The sequence below is a fragment of the Phycodurus eques genome, chromosome 11, assembly GCF_024500275.1.
Source record: "Phycodurus eques isolate BA_2022a chromosome 11, UOR_Pequ_1.1, whole genome shotgun sequence".
NCBI classification, from domain to species: Eukaryota; Metazoa; Chordata; class Actinopteri; order Syngnathiformes; family Syngnathidae; genus Phycodurus; species Phycodurus eques.
The window spans coordinates 832,754-852,658 of record NC_084535.1 but is presented as its reverse complement, the minus strand read 5'-3'; the positions used below and the strand labels follow the sequence as shown (position 1 = coordinate 852,658).

At 50.7% G+C, this 19,905-nt stretch overlaps 4 protein-coding genes across 25 annotated transcripts in view; 3 read left to right on the top strand and 1 right to left on the bottom strand.

Moving 5' to 3' along the window:
• arfgef3 (ARFGEF family member 3) overlaps positions 1-1,713 on the top strand; it is a 37,926-nt gene extending 36,213 nt beyond the window's left edge. For 10 of the 16 annotated variants that reach the window (XM_061690728.1, XM_061690727.1, XM_061690729.1 and 7 more), the window contains 2 exons: positions 374-692; positions 1,310-1,713. In XM_061690728.1, the coding sequence (XP_061546712.1) occupies positions 374-692; positions 1,310-1,501 (511 nt within the window). In that variant the 3' untranslated portion in view covers positions 1,502-1,713. Of the gene's footprint in view, positions 1-18; positions 693-1,309 lie in introns of those variants that run through there. The other 6 variants (XM_061690733.1, XM_061690730.1, XR_009769488.1 and 3 more) reach the window with 4 other exon arrangements.
• A 1,546-nt stretch (positions 1,714-3,259) lies between these two features.
• LOC133410167 (cytochrome c oxidase assembly protein COX20, mitochondrial) lies at positions 3,260-11,702 on the top strand. 2 transcript variants are annotated; one of them, XM_061690975.1, is made up of 5 exons: positions 3,260-3,826; positions 4,384-4,498; positions 4,591-4,654; positions 4,764-4,918; positions 10,525-11,702. In XM_061690975.1, the coding sequence occupies exons 1-4, from the start codon at positions 3,779-3,781 to the stop codon at positions 4,888-4,890; spliced, it is 354 nt and encodes a 117-aa protein (XP_061546959.1). In that variant the 5' UTR covers positions 3,260-3,778; the 3' UTR covers positions 4,891-4,918; positions 10,525-11,702. The 2 variants fall into 2 exon arrangements, with proteins under 2 accessions (XP_061546959.1, XP_061546958.1); XM_061690974.1 differs by lacking the exon at positions 10,525-11,702 and having other exon boundaries at positions 4,764-5,021.
• On the bottom strand, positions 8,840-14,789 carry LOC133410164 (lysophosphatidylserine lipase ABHD12-like). Of its 6 annotated transcripts, XM_061690970.1 has the most exons (14): positions 14,588-14,789; positions 14,032-14,185; positions 13,094-13,215; positions 12,905-13,010; positions 12,648-12,767; positions 12,512-12,542; positions 12,401-12,446; positions 12,155-12,284; positions 12,049-12,086; positions 11,884-11,963; positions 11,723-11,805; positions 10,774-10,852; positions 10,568-10,695; positions 8,840-8,990 (listed from the first exon to the last, which is right to left on the bottom strand). In XM_061690970.1, exons 1-14 carry the CDS (start codon positions 14,631-14,633, stop codon positions 8,954-8,956), a joined length of 1,200 nt encoding a protein of 399 aa, XP_061546954.1. In that variant the 5' UTR covers positions 14,634-14,789; the 3' UTR covers positions 8,840-8,953. The 6 variants fall into 6 exon arrangements, with proteins under 6 accessions (XP_061546954.1, XP_061546953.1, XP_061546952.1 ...); XM_061690969.1 differs by having other exon boundaries at positions 11,723-11,963; XM_061690968.1 differs by having other exon boundaries at positions 10,568-10,852.
• Positions 14,790-14,945: 156 nt separating this feature from the next.
• Positions 14,946-19,886, top strand: gins1 (GINS complex subunit 1 (Psf1 homolog)). Its single transcript, XM_061690973.1, has 7 exons — positions 14,946-15,064; positions 15,811-15,875; positions 15,950-16,048; positions 17,535-17,625; positions 17,705-17,821; positions 19,506-19,580; positions 19,670-19,886. Exons 1-7 carry the CDS (start codon positions 14,990-14,992, stop codon positions 19,736-19,738), a joined length of 591 nt encoding a protein of 196 aa, XP_061546957.1. The 5' UTR covers positions 14,946-14,989; the 3' UTR covers positions 19,739-19,886.
• The last annotated feature ends 19 nt before the right edge of the window (positions 19,887-19,905 follow it).

The following is a 19,905-nucleotide window of genomic DNA, read 5'->3' as shown; positions in this document are numbered from 1 at the left end:
TCCATGCCTTGCGACCAGTTCAGGGCGTACCCCGCCTCTCGCCCGAAGATAGCTGGGATGGGCTCCGGCACGCCCGCGACCCTCGTGAGAATAATCGGTACAGAAAATGGATGGATGGATGATTACGAGCGTGGTCAAGGAACGAATGAAGCTCGTATCACAAGGCACCGCTGTATTACTTTGCTGCCATCTTGTGGTGTCTTGGTGCCAAGGCACACTGTGGAAGTGAGTTGAGGAGTTTCATTTCAACAGAAGTAGTGCTTTGCCACCGTCTTGTGGCATCTATAGCAATTGTAAACATTTCCAGGTACGCACACATGGAACTGGATCTTTTTGCGTATGTACGGACGGACGTGTGCGTGTTGTCATTCAGCTGCGCAGGAAGTCTTCCTCCCAGCTTCCGCGGCGGAGGTAAGGACTGGTGGGAGAGTGCCGGGAACAAGCTGGTCTCCATGGCGACCGACAGGAGCCTGGGCAAGCTGGTGAGCCAATACAAACTCAGAAAGCGGCAGCAGGACAGCGGACGCCACGCGCGCGAGCAGCAGACCCCGCCCACGCAGGCCCCGGCCCCGCCCCCCCTCAGACACTCGCACAGCGCCGGCGCCGAAGTCCTCCGGTCCAGATCGGGCTCGGCGGTCAGCTCTCACGGGCACGTCGCCGTGGCGGACGCGCGCGCACAGATCCAGGTCACAGTACGACTCGATTTGGTTATCGCCGGGCTTCCCGCGTGTCGCCACGTCACGACGTGTCACGACATCACGACGTGGCGTCGCCTGTCCAGACGTATCACGACGTCGTGACACGTCTGGACAGGCGACGACACGTCGTGATGTCGTGACGTGGCGCCACATGTCACGACGCGTCACGACATCAGGCGCTGTCGCATGTCAAGACGTGTCCTGACGTGGCGCCACGTCACGACGTATCACGGCGTGTCGTGACGTCACGTGTCGTCTCATGTCATGACATCACAACGTGTGACGCCGGCGTCGGGCAGGCGGAATCCTGCCGTCGCAACTTTTCACGCAAGCGAAAACAGCCTATTTGTTGTGCCGTTAACTTGTGCGGTCGAAGAGCGCGAGCCGGTTTCAACGCTCCTGATTGGTCAGACGGTTGTCAAAATGATCCCTCCCGCCCCCCGTGTGGGGAATGGCCAATCATATCCGTTTGCGACCCAATTAAACGGACCGAATTTGGAAATAGGAGCTTTCTGCCCGACAGTGACGATACGCGACACTAGTTGTGACGTGTTGCGACGCGACGCGACGCGACGTGACACGTCCCTCGTGTGTGTGTGCGTGTCCCTCAGGCGTGGAGCAACATGGTGGCGACGCTGCTGAACGGAATCCTGCTCCTTCCGGACTCGACCTTCCTGGCTCTCCAGCCGGCGCTCTACCCGAGCCTCTGCCAGCTGAGCTGCCACGTCAGCGACGCGCGCGTGCGCCAGGCGCTGCGCGATTGGCTGTGTCGCGTGGGAAGCCTCTACGACATCGTGGCTTGACGCCGTCGTGACCGCGCAAACGCCAAACGTTTGTGACGCGCGCTTTAGCTCGTGGCGGACATCCGCCGGCGTGAAGACAAAGACGACGTCTGGCGCGGTGTGCTCATTGCTTATTTATCGAGATTGATTCTTATACATCACTTCCTGTATTTGATGTCATATTTATGGATTTGCGTCTTCTTTCCGCTATTAAACGTCTTATGCTGAGCGCCTCCCTGTCTGACCTTCGCTTGTTCATTCCTTCTGTGACTTCTTCCTTCACTTGCGAATGTCACACGACTCGTTATTTGCCACGCGAGGAGGAGAGGAGTTCGGGGATGACGGTGTCGAACGCAGAGCTGAAGTCCACGAACGGGGTCCTCGCGTAGGTCCCCGCGCCGTCGAGGTGTTCCGGGATGAAGTGCGGTCCCGTGTTGACTGTGTCATCCGCAGACCCGGTCCGGCAGGGGTCCCGTAACGCTCTTGAGGTGGTCGAGCACGAGGCGTTCGAGGGACTCCGTGACCGCAGATGCCGTTCGGCCCCGAGATTGCAGGAGTCTCGGAGAGGTAGGATGGGATGTCACTTGGTTCCAAAGATCTGTGCGAAAACTGGAGCCAGCTGGTCCGCGCAGACTTTGACGCATCTTTTGTACAACCCCAATTCCGGACACAAAGTTCAAAAGCCAGCATCTGTGATGGTTTGGGGCTGTGTTAGTGCCAATGGCGTGGGTCACTTACACATCTGTGATGGCACCATTAATGCAGAAGGGTACATACAGGTTTTGGAGAAACGTACGCTGCCATCCAAGCGACGTCTTTTTCACGGACGCCCCTGCTTATTTCAGCAAGACAATGCCGAACCACATTATGCACTTGTTACAACAGCGTGCCTTGATAGTAAAAGAGTGCGGGTACTAGAGTGGCCTGCCTCCGATCCAGACCTGTGTCCCATTGACAATGTGTGGCGCATTATATTCTTCTTCTTCTTCTTAAAATACGGACTGTTGAACAGCCGAAGCTGTACATCGAGCAAGAATGGGAAAGAATTCCACGTACAAAGCTTCAACAATTGGCGTCCTCAGTTCCCAAACGTTTATTGAATGTTGTTCAAAGAAAAGGTGACGTAACACCGTGGTAAACGTGACCCCCGTCCCAACTTTTTCGGAACGTGTTGCAGCCATCAAATTCTAAGTTCACGATTATTTGCTAAAAACAATCAAGTTGATCAGTTTGAACATTAAATATCTGGTCTTTGTTGCGTATTCAATTAAATAGATTGAACATGATTTGCGAATCATTGTATTCTGTTTTCATTTAGGTTTAACACGACGTCCCAACTTCAATGGAACTGGGGTTGTAGTTTGAAGATGCGTCTCACATCCTGTTTGAGAACGGTCAACGCAGAAGTCAGAGGTGCGATGGTCAATTGTCATTGTATCAGCATTACCGCGTTACTGGCAACCCTTCGCTGCTCAGTGACTCTGCGTACTGTGTTCCTATGTCCTCAAATTAGGTTTTGTCACAACGGCTGTCGGTTGTCGTACTGGAGCGGAGACAAATTCCTTGTGTGTTTCCGACACACTTGGCAGACGAAGATGATTCTGATAAAGATGGAAACGGGATATGTCGACTATTTCAAATTGAGCATTTTTGGAAGGAGGATGCAAAAACTTATTTGGTTTGGGTGCAAAAAACAACCTCCCCGTGTGATGACGTCACTGTTACACTTACTGTCATGGCGGATGCGAGACACAGGGGGCGCCAGAGAGTAGGCGCGGAGAGTGCTGTGCGTGATGTTTTGTCTACCGGACGACGTCAAGCAGCGTCCCATATGCTCTAACCGTTAGGATTCCTGCTTTTCACCCCACTCGACGATGCGAACGCGAGTTTTCTTTTCACCTGACGTGTGCGAAACGAAAGGTAATGCGTGGTCACCATGGCGACAGAAACAAACCGGAAATCATAATTCCGGCCAATTGTTCTCAGCAAATCAATAGAAAAAGTACTAGAGTTAGAGTTTTTATCACTTTTTAGTTTTAAATGCTTTTTCGACATTTACGTTGCCAGGTAACGTTGAATTGCTCGAATGTTGTTGAAACGTAGAGCGGAACAAAAAGTTGCGAACAACCTTTAGTTCCTTCTCTGCAGACAAGTCGGACATTAAAAGTGATCGCACCTCCGAGGCATTTCTTCTGATTTCTGCCCGTCTTCAGAATCAGAATCAAATTCTGATTTCTGCCCGTCTTTTCACCTTTAAAGACACATTATTCCACAAACAAGCAGCGCGTATGAGTTGAAATGTCCGAGAAAGAAGAATTCGAAGAAGAAGAGACGAGCAAGCAAAAGGTTAGCCTTCCCGTACCTCACGCGACGTTAGCTTGGCGTTGCGTGTCCTGACAAGACAAAAATGCTTTTGAAACCGTCATCGCACGTGTAACGGCGCATTTACCGGCCCCGTCGTGTCATATTGATTTGACTTGATGGGATGTAATAATCATCATCATCATCAAATATGGAAATAAGTATGTAGTGTCGTATTGCGTTTTATTTGGGCTGTTTTTTATACATAAGCATTTTACTTTTGTAATTCTTTAACATCTAATATTCGACTCTTAATTATTCAAGATATCGCAAAATAAGTTGCACAATTGTTAAGTATATTCAATATCTTGTAATTTGATGTTACTGCACACAATTATTGGACAATCCGAAATTGCTTATTTCACTCACGTTTTTAAGAAAAGATTTCTGGTAGTGACGTCGCGCTTGAACAAAGACTGAAACAAACGACTCGACTTTTGTCCCTGAGCGCATCATCACGACCTCCTCGATCCGATGAACTTTGAACCTTGTCGGACACGTAATCGAAGTTGCCCCTAATAAAGTGACCCGTGTGGGCGCAGGGCTACCGTCTGCTGGGCATTCTCGACGTGCAGAAGACGCCGTGCGCCAGGGAGGCGGTCCTTCATGGCGCCGGAGCCTCATTGGCCGCCGGGCTTCTGCACTTTTTGGCCACCAGTCAGTGGACGCAGATGGCGCACACACGATGATCTATTGGTCATGTCTGGATGCTCGTCAGATCTTGATGGTGTGTGTGCGCGTGTGTGTAGGTCGTGTGAAACGGTCCTTTGATGTCGGCGCGGGGGGCTTCCTGTTGACCACGTTTGCTTCCTGGTCAGTTGTGTCTCTCGAGGCCATGAAATGAGGTCACCCGACGTGACTGACGGGAAGTGTGTTGTTGTTGTTGTGTTGTGTTGTTGTTGCGGCGGTGCCGCCACCGCAGGTGCTACTGTCGCGTGAGCAACGCCAGGCAGCGAGCGCAGCAGAGGATCGTTCGCCGCGGCATCGAGAACAAGCTCCTCTACCAGGGGACCGGCGCCGACCCGCGAACGTCATCGGGACCCTCGTGACCGCGATGGCGCTGACCTCCTGGAAAGGGTGAAGACTTTTTGGTCTGTTTGTTTGTCGCCATGACAACGGTTCCAATCAACTTGTAAACGTGTGCGTGAACATTAAAGCGTTGGCGAGGGAGTCTCCGACAGTTAGCGGCGTTTGTGTTTCACTGCCACGAAAACGCATCGACAACTCGTGGACGATCCGATGAATCGGCAGCTGTTTGAATAATTGATTTGAGACGTCGTACGACTTCAAATGGTCCAAATCCTCCGAATTTCGGCCTCTCGACAGCAGACGCACAAGCTTTGTGTTTTTCAAAATGAGACTTTTACTTTCGAAAACAATGGTTGATTTTCTGACAGAGCAAAGAGGTCGGTCACAGAATCCTCATCCTCATCATCATCTATTTGTGTTTATGCATTTTTCTGCACTGACAATTTGAACTAATGTTCCGTTTTTGAAGAAAGTTTTTAATTTGCTTCCCTTTCTTTGATCCGATTTTTGGATGAATCAATGATTAAAACAGCCTTCATTTCATACAGTGCCTTGAAAAAGTGCCTCAAATCCCTTCAACAACCACAAGCTTAAAAGTTTGAATGGCGACGTTGTGCGACGGCCCGACACAAAGCAGCACATGATTGGAAAGTGGAATTTCCCACCGAAATGTAAACAACGTGCGCTTTTGTATCCGGCCCCCCTGGCGTCAATCCGTTGTAGCGCCACCTTTGGCTGCCCTTCCAGTTGCGAGTCTGCAAGGCGGACGTGCGTCTCTCCGGTGTTGCCACGGTTACCTTGAAAAAGGAACTTCGTTACTTTACCGATGACTCGATTTCCAAATAATTGCAGGTTTTGGGGGGGCCGGAGCGGCTTACGGTGGCCCCCGCGTAGTTGCGATTTGCTACTTATTATGTTGCTTTTTGTGCTCAGGCCGAAGTCTTGTCTAATATAAAAGTATTGCTTTGACGCCGTCTCGCGGTATCTTGGTGCCTAGGAACTACGGTGAAGTGAGTTGAGAAGCTTCGTGCGGCGCTTTGCCGCCTATTGCGGCTATTTAGGCAGTTCGAAACCTTTTTGAGGGGGCGTCACCACAAGCAGATATTTTATGGGGGAAAATTGCTTTGTGCATTAAGACACAAGCTTGGTCACGGAAGGAATGAAACTTGGAAGTCAAGGTACCAGTGCGCTCGTCCTGTTCGGTGTCGACTCGCCGCGGTTGCGCTTGATCGAAGCTCGTCCTGCCATGTGAAGGAGGGGGGGGGGGTAAAAAAAAAAAAAGCTTCAGAGCATTTGCTGTCAAAATGTTGAAAAGGTTTAAAGCAGGCTGGGCAAACTTTTGTGCTCAAGCGCCACATTGGATTTTTGATTTGCTTTAACACGAGTTTAAAAAAAAAAGTCAAATACAACCCCGATTCCAATGAAGTTGGGACGTTGTGTTAAACGTAAATAAAAGCAGAATCCAATGATTTGCAAATCATGTTCGACCTATAGTTAATTGAATACACTACAAAGACGAGATATTTCATGTTCAAACTGATCCACTTGATTGTTTCTAGCAAATAATCCTGAACTTCGAATTTGATGGCTGCAACGCGTTCCAAAAAAGGTAGAAAGTTGACGAACGCTCATCCCACACGTGTTTGGAACATCCCGCAGGCGAACAGGCGAATTGGGAACAGGTGGCTGCCATGATTGCTTCCCTGAATTGTTTCATTCATTCACAAGCGACGATGGGGCGCACTTGTTCACCTCTTTGTGAACAAGTGCGGGAGAAAATAGTCCAACAGTTTAAGGCCAATGTTCCTCAACGGACAATTGCAAGGAATTGAGGGATTTCCTCACCTACGGTCCATCTATTTTTCGATTTATCTTACAAATATTCTATGCATGTTTTTTTTGTATTATTTACCAGTAATCGATTCAAACTAACAGATGGGTCAGGTGAATGTGCGTTTGTAATATATTTGATTAATTAACCATTTGTCACATAAAAACAAGCATTCACCTCGGGCAATTTGGAGTCGTCAATTAACCTCCAATCAGCGTTGCAGCAGTTACCTTGAAAATGGAACTGAGTTACTTTACTGATCACTTGAGTTCAAAAGTCACAAAATTACATTCCAAGTAACTTTTTAGTTACTTTCAATATCCCTTTTCCATCCATTTTCTGTCACGCTTCTCCTCACGCGGGTCGCAGGCATGCCGGAGCCTATCCCAGCTATCTTGGGGCGGGAGGCGGCGTACACCCCGAACCGGTCGCCAGCCAATCGCAGGGCACACGAAACAGACAACCATTCACACCTACGGGCAATTTAGAGTCCGCGTTCAACCGAGCACGTAGAAAAGCCACGCGGGCACGGGGAGAACATGCAAACTCCACACAAGCGGGGCCGGGATTTGAACCCCGGTCCCCGCAACTGCGAGGCAGACGTGCCGACCGGTCGTCCCATAAGTTAAATATTAAATATGTAGTTGAAGCCACGTTAAACGAGCTGCTCGGTGCAGCCTTGACGTGCCGCATAAGGGAAGTCCCCGAACGTGACAAGCACGCCATTCTCGGTACACGTCCGTCAAGACTCGTAACTGATCGGGACACGGCGAGCTGACAGGCAGGAAGACTGGAGCAGCCCGTTTTGTTTGCGTTCTGCGGCGTGGCGGGAAACACACAGGACTGCCCTTAATCTGGTTTTCAAAACGTGATTGCGGCCAACGATGCTCCTTTTATTTGCATTCTACAGTCGCTGCTGTTCCTGATTGCGTCCCCCCGTAACACACACGAGAGCGCGCGCGCACGCACGCACGCACACACACACACGTGTTCCCACCGTTGTAATTTTGATGCGAAGAGCGAGAAACCTTGTTTCGTTCCCGGTGACGAGATTCCGAAGCGGCGATTTGGTATCGTTAAGTCCTTCAGCGGGTCGGCCCTCGGCTGCGTGACCGTCTCCCGCCGCGCACTCGGCTATGAAGAATGGACCCGCGATGCGTTGCGCGCTCAACATGCCGGTAAAACGCTCTTCTTCGTGTGGAAATGAAAACGTGACAACGATCAAATAGACTTTCCCCACGGGAAATAAGAAATCGAGCGCGGCGGCAGTGAAGCCGCGCATTTGTTCGCACCTTGGCTGCGGATCGGTTGTAAGACAAACAACGAAACGGGGAAGCGCTCGGCCGATTGTCAAAATGCCATCGGACGGACGGGCCGATCGTTAGCCGCGGACGATCGCTCGCCAAGAGTCACCGTTGACGCGATCGGAACGATCGACGGTCTGACGAAGTAACTGTCATCTGGATAAAGTAGCACGTTAGTGAAAATGGCGGCCGTTCGCATCGCTGCGTCAAGTGTCGGCCCGCCGTTCTCGGCAAAATAGCTCCGGCCGCGCCAGATCGGACGCCGAACGAACCGTTTCGGTCCGGCCCTAAATCCTATTGATAGTCTTTGATCTAAACCGGTCCCAAAAAAGTACCGCCATCCATCGTGAGCAACATTGAAATACAGCGAGGCGGTAGGCCGAGCGGTTTGTCCGGAAAAAATGGTGCCAAAATGTAAACGGCCGAACTGATTCCGTTCGGGATGTATCGCAGACGATCGTCGGCGGTGCCCCATCGCGAGTTGCTTGGAGCTCGGGGATTTTATTTTAGCACGAACCCAGCTTTCGACTTGCGCGCGACTCGCCGACGTCCGGCAAACGTACCTCATTGACGACCGGACACGCAACTTCCATACGGGCCGACTCTGCGTACATACTCATTAGGTGACTTTATCGAGGCAATGGGTCGCCCTGGCAGCGACAAATGCACTTTGCGCATTTACCTTCGCGTAACATTTGTTTTCATTCCGCTTCACAATTGTTTGCTCAGAACGCATCCAAGTTTGTGATTGGAAGGTCACAAATGTGAAAAGGTTGCTTTTCATTTGGCTGAAGGTGATCACAGGTGCGCCGCGGGTCACGTAGTCCACACCGGTTTGATTTAAAAGCATAAATAGTTTATTGGTCATTCACGTGTAACAGTCTTAATACGAGCAGGAAAAAATCATCACATGAAAACAAAGTCGTCGTAGAGTCGTCATCCGTGGCATCACTCTTTGCTGGGACGAGGCGTGCCCAGGAAATCGCTGAAACACAAAATCGAGTCCAGTCAAACCATTTGCTTTCCTGAGCGTTTCGTTTATATCCTCCGTATTTTTGTGCGCTCGTTGAGGTTATGCCGCTTTTTTCTTAGTTCTGACGTGACGCCATTGATGTTTTGGACGTGTGAGGACGACGACACGTCGGGGACGTTAAATGTCTTTTCGAGCCTCAGAACAATTTTGCGCCTCGATTGAACTCGAAAGGAGCAACAGACCGGAACTATATCGTGACCTTTAGGCCCATTTCCTAGCTCCCGGCCGGCTAAATCGGAATGCTTTACGGATCGAAGCAGGGCGGGTGCCGCGAGCGTGGGTGTTGCGTCCGGAGATCAGAAAGGTGCGGCTTCTTTTCTTTCGGCAAGAAAGAGATTTAACGCACTCGGACTCTCTCGCTCTCGAAATACGGAAGACATTGGGGTGCGATCGCAGAACCGGCGACCGTTTCGCTGCCAATCGTCAACGGGGCGGCGAGAGAAAGACGCAAATGAAGTGCCGGGGATTGGAGAAGAAGCGAGCGGGAAGCCGCGGTCTTCTTCGTTGCGGCATATTTCACGAGCGCAACCTCCATCGGAATACCTCCGAGTACGAGACGGCAGAAGCCCGCGGGGCCGCGCTGGGCCCACAAAGATCCCGAGACGGGTTTCTCAAAGCTTTGACGGACCGGGCGCGCGGATCGCTCACGGGCACGGAGCTCGGCGAAGCGGAGGCGGGATACCGGAGCCGGTCGGACCTTTTCGCGTCAAAGACGGGCTCAAAATGAACTCCCGAACTTTAGAAAGGCGCAAATAGACTTTGTTTGTTTCCATTTGACAAACATCTTGGCCGTTGCCAAACTTTGGACCTTGTCTGTATTTGCCGTCGTCTTTCCTCGGCGCGATCCCTCCAACTGATTTCCATGCAAATCTGCAGCAACTCATTTTGCTTTGACATTTTTTACTGGAATTCTTCGCGTAATCATCGCACGCCGTGCGCGTCAGGTTCACGCATCTTTTGCCACCCGCGAGCAAGCTGAAAATGTCTCGAGCCGCGCTTCTCGCCCCAAGACATTCGACGCTCTCCGAGTCCCGCCATCCCGACCGACGTTCCAAGACAATAGCGTGCGTAGTAGGCCTTAGTGTTCAGCAAAAATAAGGCAGCTAATTATTTTAAGTCACTTGTGCATGTAGCATTAGCGCTGTGCTTAAATATAGGAAAATAAGTGTACTTGAATTGACAATATGCACAAATCGGACGAGTGAAATCAGAATTGTACCTAAAAAGTTCAGAAAAAAACTAAAAAGTCATCTCATGTGAAAAATTGCCATATTTCTTTGCAAGAAAATCATTTCATTGGTTCAAAAAATAAAGTTTCACGAAACTTTTGATCTTCATTTTTTCGGAAAAACACCCAGTCTTCTATAAGAAATGCCTCTTGATGACAGAAAAGTTCAAATTGTATTCTTTCAAGGATGTGTTGACTGAACTTTGAGGAGATTTTTGTCCTAATGTGACAAGAAGTTGTCAAGTTGTACTTTGACAGACGCTGACTGGTCTGCGGGAAGTGAGCATGCGGGCGCGGCTACCTGAGGATGGCGGGCAGCCGGGGGCTCCTGTAGATGAACTTGTGCCTGTAGGCCAGCGACGAGGGGAAGGCCACAAACTCAACTTTGTGACCGCCGAGGCTCTCGGAGCGCGCCGCCACCTCGTACAGCTGAGGGACACGCGACAGGCGGCGTGACTCGGGACTCGCGACCCCGCTCTCCTCCGACGGGCTGTCCGCCACACCTACCTCCTTGCCCAGGTGGAACGGAACCACGTGGTCGTCCTCGGCGTGAAGGATCAACACGGGGCACGAGATGTGATTCACGCTGGACAAAAAAACACACGCCGGCCCGATGAGGAAAGAGCTGCACTTCCTCTCGCGTCCACCGGATGACGCCACTCGCGCGCCGACGTGAACTTGGACTAATCCACCCATCGACTCTTTGCCTTCCGCCTCCAAACCAAGACCGCAACTATTGTGTGAATAATCGATTCATTGGTTTAATTTGATCTAATCCGACGCATGTGCAAGGCAAAAGCGGCAGAAGCACTTCCTCCTCGCTCGGGCGAGCGGCGAAGGAAGCCGACACTTTTTTTAATCCAAAGACGACACTAGACGGTGTTTAGGCTTCGCTCCTACATATTTACATGTAGCATATCATATTTGGATAAATAAACGATATACATGTGTTTGACTTAGGTCTGAAGACCAATCCCGGTATTAAGATTGGTTTTGCTTTGACATGCTTGTTAGCGTAGCATAAACAGGAAACGGGTTCGCTTCATCTTATTCATTCGGTTAATTGATTAATCGGATAACAAATATTTGTTCATTTGAATCCCTGTATTCAAAAACAGGACATGATTTCAAATTGACAGAAATCAGAACTTTTACTGTCGAGAGGTTGATTAAACAATTAAACAACGGCGCTTAACGATTAATCGATTACCAAAATAGTTGGCAATTGATCAAATAATCGATTAGCAGAAAACTAGCAACCCTTTATTTTTATATTATTGACCGTTTTTTTTTTTTTTTCTTTTTGTGTCAGTGTCTTTCCGTCTCCAAAGTGTTCTCCGCCAATTGTCGTACTCGAGCGGCTCCGACGACCGGAGACAAATTCCTCGTGTGTTTTTTGGACGTACTTGGCAAATAAAGAGGATTGTGATTCTGAAAAGGGTCAAAGTTGACTGACTTGTCGTCGTTGGCGAAGCGGATGTCGTTGGCGGCGATGGCGTCCAGGAAGAACCAATCAAAACCAGGCAGGTGTCTGTACACCTGCCAACAACAAGGCGGGCGGTCACGTGACGGGCGCGCGACGAGGGTGGCGTGTCGTGGGCGTGACGTGGCCGTTACCGCGGCGAAGGGGTGACTCCTGGCCTCCTCTCTGATGTTGGTGAAAGGACTCTCCAGGATCAGAGCGTCAGGAGGACTTCCTGGAAAGGAACGCGTTTGATTCTTTACTCCCGGCTGACCCTGCGGCGGTTGGCGCTGCGCATATGGCATTTGTGTGCGATTTACCTCCGTCACACAGCTGTCTGACCAGGTTGGTGGCCACGCTGAAACAAAAGTCACGACATGTGACGAGGGGGCGGGGCTCCAGCGGGCACGTATTGCATTCGTTTACCCCGTTCCCAGCGAATGACCCCAGATGTACACTCGACCTCCGCCCCGCCTCTTCTTCAGCCATTCGTACACGAACAGCGCGTCCGACGTCATCCCGCTCTCCGACGGCGAGCCCTGAGAATCGCCCCAGCCTACACGCGCACGCATACGTACACACACACACACACACACGTCCATACGTGCACAAACGCATGTACACGCTGAGCTCGATGGCCGAAGCGGCGCGACGGAAAAGTGTTTTGCGAACCTCGGTAATCAAACGCGAGCACGTGGTAGCCCGACGAGCTGAGGACCTGAAAGAAGGCAGCCGTCAGCTCATCCGTCCGGCCCACAAAATCCACTACGGCTGACCGGTTACCTTGTACAGTTGAACTCTGTGGTCGCCGCCTCTGCGTGCGTGCACGCACACACACACACACACAGAAGTTGACATGACGCGTTACCAGGGTGCCCAAACAGCGGTGTGTGTGTGTGTGTGTGTGTGTGTGAGAGACCTGGTCCCTGTGTTTCCATGGAGATAGAGGACGGCTGGGTGGGCGGAGCTTAGTGTGGATTCAAACCATTCTTCGGGTTTGCCTTCAGCTTCTCTCCACATGTCTGAAGGAACTGTGTGCCTAACACACACACACACACACACCATAAACCCAAACACAGATGCGCGCACACGAATATGCAGACACAACGAAAGCGCTAAGCGTGACATCATCCACCAGTAGCAGCACGTGCCGTGCGCGTGTGCGCGCGTTCTTACCACACGCCAATGCTGAGCGTCCGTTCCGGCCGCAGGTAGAAGTTGAGCGTGTGGTTGAGGCCGGCGTCCGAAGGTCGCTTGAGGTCCAGGAAGAAGGGCAACTGCACTGAGGGAGGGGGGGAACGACAGGGCGGGCGATCAACACGCGCCGGCTCGGGGTCACGGTCGGGGTCGCCGCGACCCACTTACCGAAGTTGAGGAAGACGAGTTTGGCCTGAATGGACGGACACAGCTTGACGATGAAGGGCACGGACGCGTACAGCAGCAGCAGCCACCGGGCGGCGCGCCACGCCTTGGACATCACGCCGCCCCTGGAAGGTCACGGGACAACGCGTGGTATCGCAGGTTAAAGGTCAGGTGGCAAACACATCATCACAGCCAATACGACGAGCCCCCCCCCACCCCAGGAAGGCAGCGTGTGTTCTAAATTGGTGCGCGCACACACACGCGCATGCGATATACTCACAAAGACATTATGAGAGCTGAAAGTCTAATTGGTCTCTGGTGCGGTGAAAAGGAGGCACCTTGCTTGGAAAAGAATTGCGATTTGTGCTTTTGAACTCTTTGCTCATTTCCAAATCCACCACACTGATTGGCTCCTAAATTTGAAACAACTCTGACTGGAAAATGAACGCGCGCGTTACGGACAAAGGCCGGTCGGACCCGCTGAGCCGAGGAGCTGGCGCCCGAATAAATGTTGGCGCCCAAAATGGGAGAGCTCCAAAAACATTATGGCTTTTAACAGGGTGTCCTTCGTAGACCAGCTCGCAAAGGGTCAAAGCATCCAGCGTACTTGGTTAAAAGGTTTGTCCCTGCTGATCCCCAACATTTCAATAACCTGGATCAGATGCGATGGTTTGCTCTCGGACTTCCCTTTGCAAAATGGGGAAATGTAGGAAAGTGTCCAAAAGGGTCTCCTGCCTAAACTGCCCCTCAACACACAAGCGCCTTCCTCTGATGAAGTCATGCTGCTATGTTGTTGTTGTTGTTGTTGTTGTTGTTGTTGTCCTCCTCACTAGCAGGCTTCTTCCGTGGAATGCGTGACGTTGACCCAACGAGACGTTGGCCAATTCCGGTCGAGCGGTCAGAGCCCCCGAGTAGAATGGAAGCCGATGGAGAGGGCAAACCTGGGCAACCTGGCGAAGGGCTTCATGAGCGGCGACGGGTCGAGCTCGGAAGGCGCAGCGGGCCGCGATGCTTCCTCGGCGCGCTGCTTGAGGTCTCCGTCACCGTACCGCTCCTCTTGCTGCACAGCCGTTGACGTCCGCCGCTTCCGCATGTCTGTAAAGGCAACACCAGACGGTGAGGGGGGCGGGGGGAGGGCGGCGGAGCGTCTCGACGAGGGAGCGAGCCGAGGAGTCCCGGCCGGCCCAGGAGCGCGGCGAGCGGCAGCCAATCGCAGTTGAGGCCTCCGACCACGTGACCGCACCGCGCCGCATCCAAGGATGTGGGAAAAACAAGCACGGCTAATCGGATTGAACGAAGACGCCTTTAGGGCCACCTCGTTCATTTGACACCCCGCTTCAGATGCCCGTTTATCCAATGGAAAAAAGCAGAGACGTGAATGACACGATTCAGATGATAACAAACAAACCATCAACACGTGTTTCCTGTCAGTAATGTCATGTAACCATACGTCAGACTCTTAGACTAGCATTCATATTAAAGCACGATTATACGTACAGTGGATAGATTTTGACACTTTACGTTCATCTCGATGGACGATCATTGTTCACCTTTTCCATATTAGTGAAGACAAGCGCCTGAGTATGTTAGCATTGTGTTAGCATGAGGGTTAAGCACCAAATAAAAGAAAAACGTTGAGCATTTCGTCATCTTTTTCATCTTGTTCCAACGTAACATGTTCCACTGGTCGGGTGGCGTGAACAAGTCTTACCTGATTTAGGAACGTGCCCGAGAAAAACCTGCCACTGCCAGCATCCTGGATGACGTTTGCCTTGCGTCGATTGAAAAGGGGAAGGAGCAAGTTTGTCCCTGAGCGGCCACCGGAGCGTCACGTGACCCAAACGCGGAAGTCCCTTTTTTTGGGCGCCAAGTGTGGAAGTCTGCGGAAAACGTCGAAAGATGTTTTGCGAGAAAGCCGCCGACTTGATTCGAGAGCTCCAGCGGATCAACGACGGACAACTTCCGGCTTTTAACGTGAGAACCCAAAATAGCTCATGTGGTGGTTTTTTCTTCTTCGACCTTTTCTTGCTTGTCGACACACTTTTGACCTCGCACGCGGCAAAGGCCCGGTACACACAGCGAGACAATCGGTCTGTTTTTGTGTGGATTTTGCCCCTGCCCGACCAAGCACGTCAAACGCAAGACAATTTTTAATCATATTAAATTATCTATAGATTGTTCTCAGGTCTGCCGTGTGCTAAAAGTCGATTGTTCCGAGCAAAAGTCTTTGTGTGTGTGTGTGTGTGTGCGTGCGTGTGGGCACCTACGTCATCTCCGACGTCACCGGAGACTTGACACTGACAATTGTGACGTAGGACGAAAATAGCCAATCAAAAAGCACCCTGACCCAACCAAAACAAACAACCCCCCAAAATAAATAAAAACTAAACTAGAACAAGCACGTCTTACCTGATGTCATCGTCGTTTTTGACTAAAAGTGGATTCCCCGGACGGCAAGAAGTTGGGGTCAACAACGAGAGTTGCATTTGAAATGTTTAATGTACAAAAAGAGACTTTTGTGCATTGCTGCTCTTCTTGTTTTATTGTTTATTTCCCGAAGTGTTGTTTGTTTGAATGTCTTATGTTGTAGTGTGTAAAGAATAAAAAGTTGTCAATTGCTGACGAGTGGGAGGCCCCCACTCCTCTCGCCATTGCCTGAAGCACGAGTCCAACGAGGACTTGGACTTTTTTGTAGTGATGTGCGGCACGCGTGTGCGCAGGAGGACGGCGTCCGGCAGGTGCTGCAAGAGACGGAAGCTCTCTACGAACACAACCAGGCTGACGTGTGCGTATTTTTGGTCGTCCGAGCCGCCGCTGACTTTGGAGCGCAATGACGAGCGGCTGACGTTTGCCTTGCAGCCACGAGACCAAAAGCGGCCGCACGGCAGACTTGCTTCCGACAATCCGATTACGTCACTGCTGCCTGCTGAGGAACCGTCGCTGCGTCGCCGCCTACTTGTGAGCTCGCACGAACGCTTTCAGGGGGAAATGATCTTGCCGTTGCGTGTTGACGTCACTGCGCCATTACGCCGAACGTGACACAGATTCCACAGCGACAGTCCTTAAGTTGAGTTGCCAGGTCACTGCAAATCTTACCGAAAAATTCTTCTTTCAAGTCAAAAGTCTCAAAAAATAAGACTTCAGTAGTTTTGAGACCCCAAAAATGCCAGTGGAGTGTTTTTTTTTTTGTTTTTTGTTTTTTTCATACTTATTTCAAGAACTAGCTGGAAGTGAGAGAAAATCGTCTGAAAACAAGTTACTTTCTATGGGATGAGTCTTACTGTATTTAGTTTAGACTTGAAATAAGACATTCTGCTGCCACTGTAACATTATGCCTAGTTTGAACATTTAACGACGGCAAAATGAAAATTTGAATGTTCCATTTTTGGGGGGCTGTCTTCCGTGCAGCGTGCCATCCCAACGCCAACTCCGTCCAAGGGCACCTTGACGGCGACCAATAGGCTCGTGTATTGTGAGCAGCGCATCGCTTCCCGTGCTCGCCGTTGTCAACAGACTCGGTCGCCGTTGCGCATAAACCGATGTTTACCAAAGCTTTAGCACAGGTGTCAAACTGGTGGCCCGGGGGCCAGATCCGGTCCGCCACATCATTCTATGTGGCCCGCGAAAGCAAATAAAAAATGTGCTAATTGTGTTCTGGTGTAATACCACTGAGATAATTGCAAGCATTATTTTTGTGACCAATCCTCCCTTAGAAAAGAAATGTAATAGTTGAAGAACATGTTTTTATAGACTTCTGATTTCAAAACTGGTTAAGGCCTCTTTACACTCCCCCGCGCTCGCGCAGCCGACAACACCCGCGTTGCATCACGTGACCGACTCGTCGGCCCGCGCGGCTCCCGTGCGTCACTTGACGCGCGCACGCAAAAATTGTCGAACGCCGCGGACATCGTCTCTCGCGATTGGTCCGTTTTAGTCACACGCCGTGATGACGTACTCTGCGTGCCCCTCGGTTCTGCGCACCATCTCCGCCTCTCCAACAGAGTTGGATTTGACAAGATGATCGTAAAAGACGGGACGCGGTGGGTCGTGCGGTCTCGCCACTGTCTGAATGATACACGGCAAGATTCGATGGCAGTACTGACATAGTGCCATCGCCAAAGACCAAGTTTGTCTTCCTTGGCGAATACGCAAAATCCGTCAATAATTGACGGCGGTTAAAATTGCATTGCAGGAGAAAAAAAAAAAAAAAATTTGCCCCCAAAATTCTTAAAGAAGCGGAGCTATACCGCCAATAATCTTTTCCATGGGAAACGGGCGTTGGGCCCCTTTGGCAAATAGGTGAATGTGTGCTGATGCTGGGAGGCTGAAATTGGGCCATCCGAAGTTCAATGAGCTTAAAACGATTCAATTGAGGCTCAATGAATCGATGTCGTCGTCGCGCCTCTCTCGTCTTCATGGCTGTCCGCCGCGCGCGTGTGCTCAGGTACGACCGGCTGCTGCGGATCCGAGCGCTGCGCTGGGAGTACGGCAGCGTGCTTCCGGCGAACGTGCGCTTCCACATGAGCGCCGAGGAGGTGAGCGCGCCGGCCGGACGCGGTTTGCGCCCGCCGCCGTGTGGCCTTCGCTGACCCGCCGTGGCTTGTGTGTGCGCAGCTGCAGTGGTTCACGCGCTACAAAAAGTCTCTGGCGTCCTTCATGCGTTCTCTGGGCGGAGGCGGCGGACTGGATCTCACCCAGGACATGAAACCGCCCAAAAGTCTTTACATCCAGGTCAGCACGCACGCACTGCAAAAACTCAACTCTTACCTGGTGGCTGGATCTGATTTCTGCTGCAAACATCTTACTGCAGTCAGTTTTGACTCCTTTCTAAATTAACAGCAAGACAAAAAGACTCGTTTGACCAATCTTTTCAAGTCAATCGATACTAGTTCCATTGGCAGACCCCGACCCATTTCAAAGGACAAAACATCTTGTTTCAAGTGAAAACAGTCTGCCAACTGAACTAATCTCAATTGACTCCGATGAAGCCAGCTGGACTCTCGTTGTTTGTTGAAGATGTTTGCCCTTTAACCTAGGGCTATCACTATCCAATCTTTTTAGAATCGATTATCCTATCGACTAGTACAGACTAATTGTCCCCCCTCCCCCAACAAAAACATTTTTTTCTCTACTAACATGCATTTTATTCTCATATCTGAGGGCTTGACTTCTGTCCTTAAACGCCATATGTTGGTACTCAGTGTATGGTATAACAAAATCAGCCTTTGCAATCACGATTAGCATTTGCGCTAACAATTACCATTTTATGTTTAAAAAAAGAAGAGAGAAAGAAGCTACCTCCAATTCAACTCATACTTATCATGTGATACTGGGTTACACATCCGAACGGGTCTTAAAGTCCCTGACAGACGGACACTCCTCCGTCGTTTTAGCCAGGTCCGTCTGGAACAAATGTCCGTGTGAAACATGGTTCCAGGGAGCTTTGAGGCAGAAATTTTGCATCAATTTAACAGCTATTTGATTACATTTCCCCCCCGAGCCCTACTTTAATCCAAAAGTCTTGTTCAGTTCTACCATTTTTCTTTCCGCCTGCGTCTGTGTGAGGCACAATTTGGGTGTTGTTGCAAAACACAATCAGCAGACTCGCATTGTCCCGTGTCTGATGCAGGCTGGTGCAGAATGGACAGACCTTGTTGAAAAACTCCCACAATAATAAATGCTAGCCGCAAACCAGTTTTATTGACATCGGCGTGTTGGTTCGGAAATTGCATTTGACACAATCGTGTGTGGGAAAACGACGCGTGTCGGTTTTCGAAGCGCATGTCGGCACATGAAGCGCTTCCTTGCCATGCGCACGAATGCGATTTCAATCGCGACACATTGGCCTCAATAAACAGCCTTCATTTCTTATTTTGCGAGCTGTGCTTTCTGCCCCATCCTCTATTTCCATTTGTTTCAACATTCAAGTGTGCTCACACTGCGGAGAAGGCAAAAAGAAGAATTTGCGAAGGGGGCCAATCCGTTGTCACGTCACGTCACGTCACGTATGCGCCCCGTGGGCAACTCGTGTACGTGACAAACGTACACGAGTACGACGGAGCAAGCTGCAAATAGTTAATATCGCCGTTTTGACTTTGTGTCAGCTAAGGACAGAAACATTAAGGTCGGTTTTGCGCTCTGTGCTGAGGACCGAGTGTCGTCCAGCTTCGGAAACGCTACGTCAGGTTGGTGGAAACGTTTGGGAAGCTTACAGACAAAGCCCAGCAGGTTGCGTCAAGCAGAAAGCTGCTTTTTACTTTCCAAAAATGTCGTCTATTTATCTGGGGTGAAATCCAGAAAGACTGTTAAGTCAAAAAGGCTATTTTGGTCATTGAACTAAAAGTTAAGTTTTCAAGGGCACTGTTGCGAGGTGTGACCTCTGACCTCTGCTGATCAAAAGGATTTGTGACCTCAGGTGAGGTGCGTGAAGGACCACGGCCAGCTGGAGCTCGACGACGGCACGCTCGTCTTCCTCAAGAAAAACACTCAGGTCGCAACCGCGGTGCATTCTTCTTCTTTTGTACTTTTTCCCCGCGTGACCCGTCGTCACATGACATCGCTTGACACGTGTGTCCACAGCACTTCCTGCCGCGCTGGAAATGCGAGCACCTGATTCGTCAAGGCGTCCTGGAGCACGTCATCTCCTGAGCGCCCGCTTGGGCTCTTGAGGCGAGCGTCATCTCTTTTTGGTCCACCGGGGGGCGCCGACGAGGAGACCGCGGAAGCGACTTGTGCAGCCAAACCGTTTGTTAGTGCGTCTTGAGTGTCCAATTAAACGAGCCGGTCGATCCGGACTTATCAGAATTGTTCTTCTG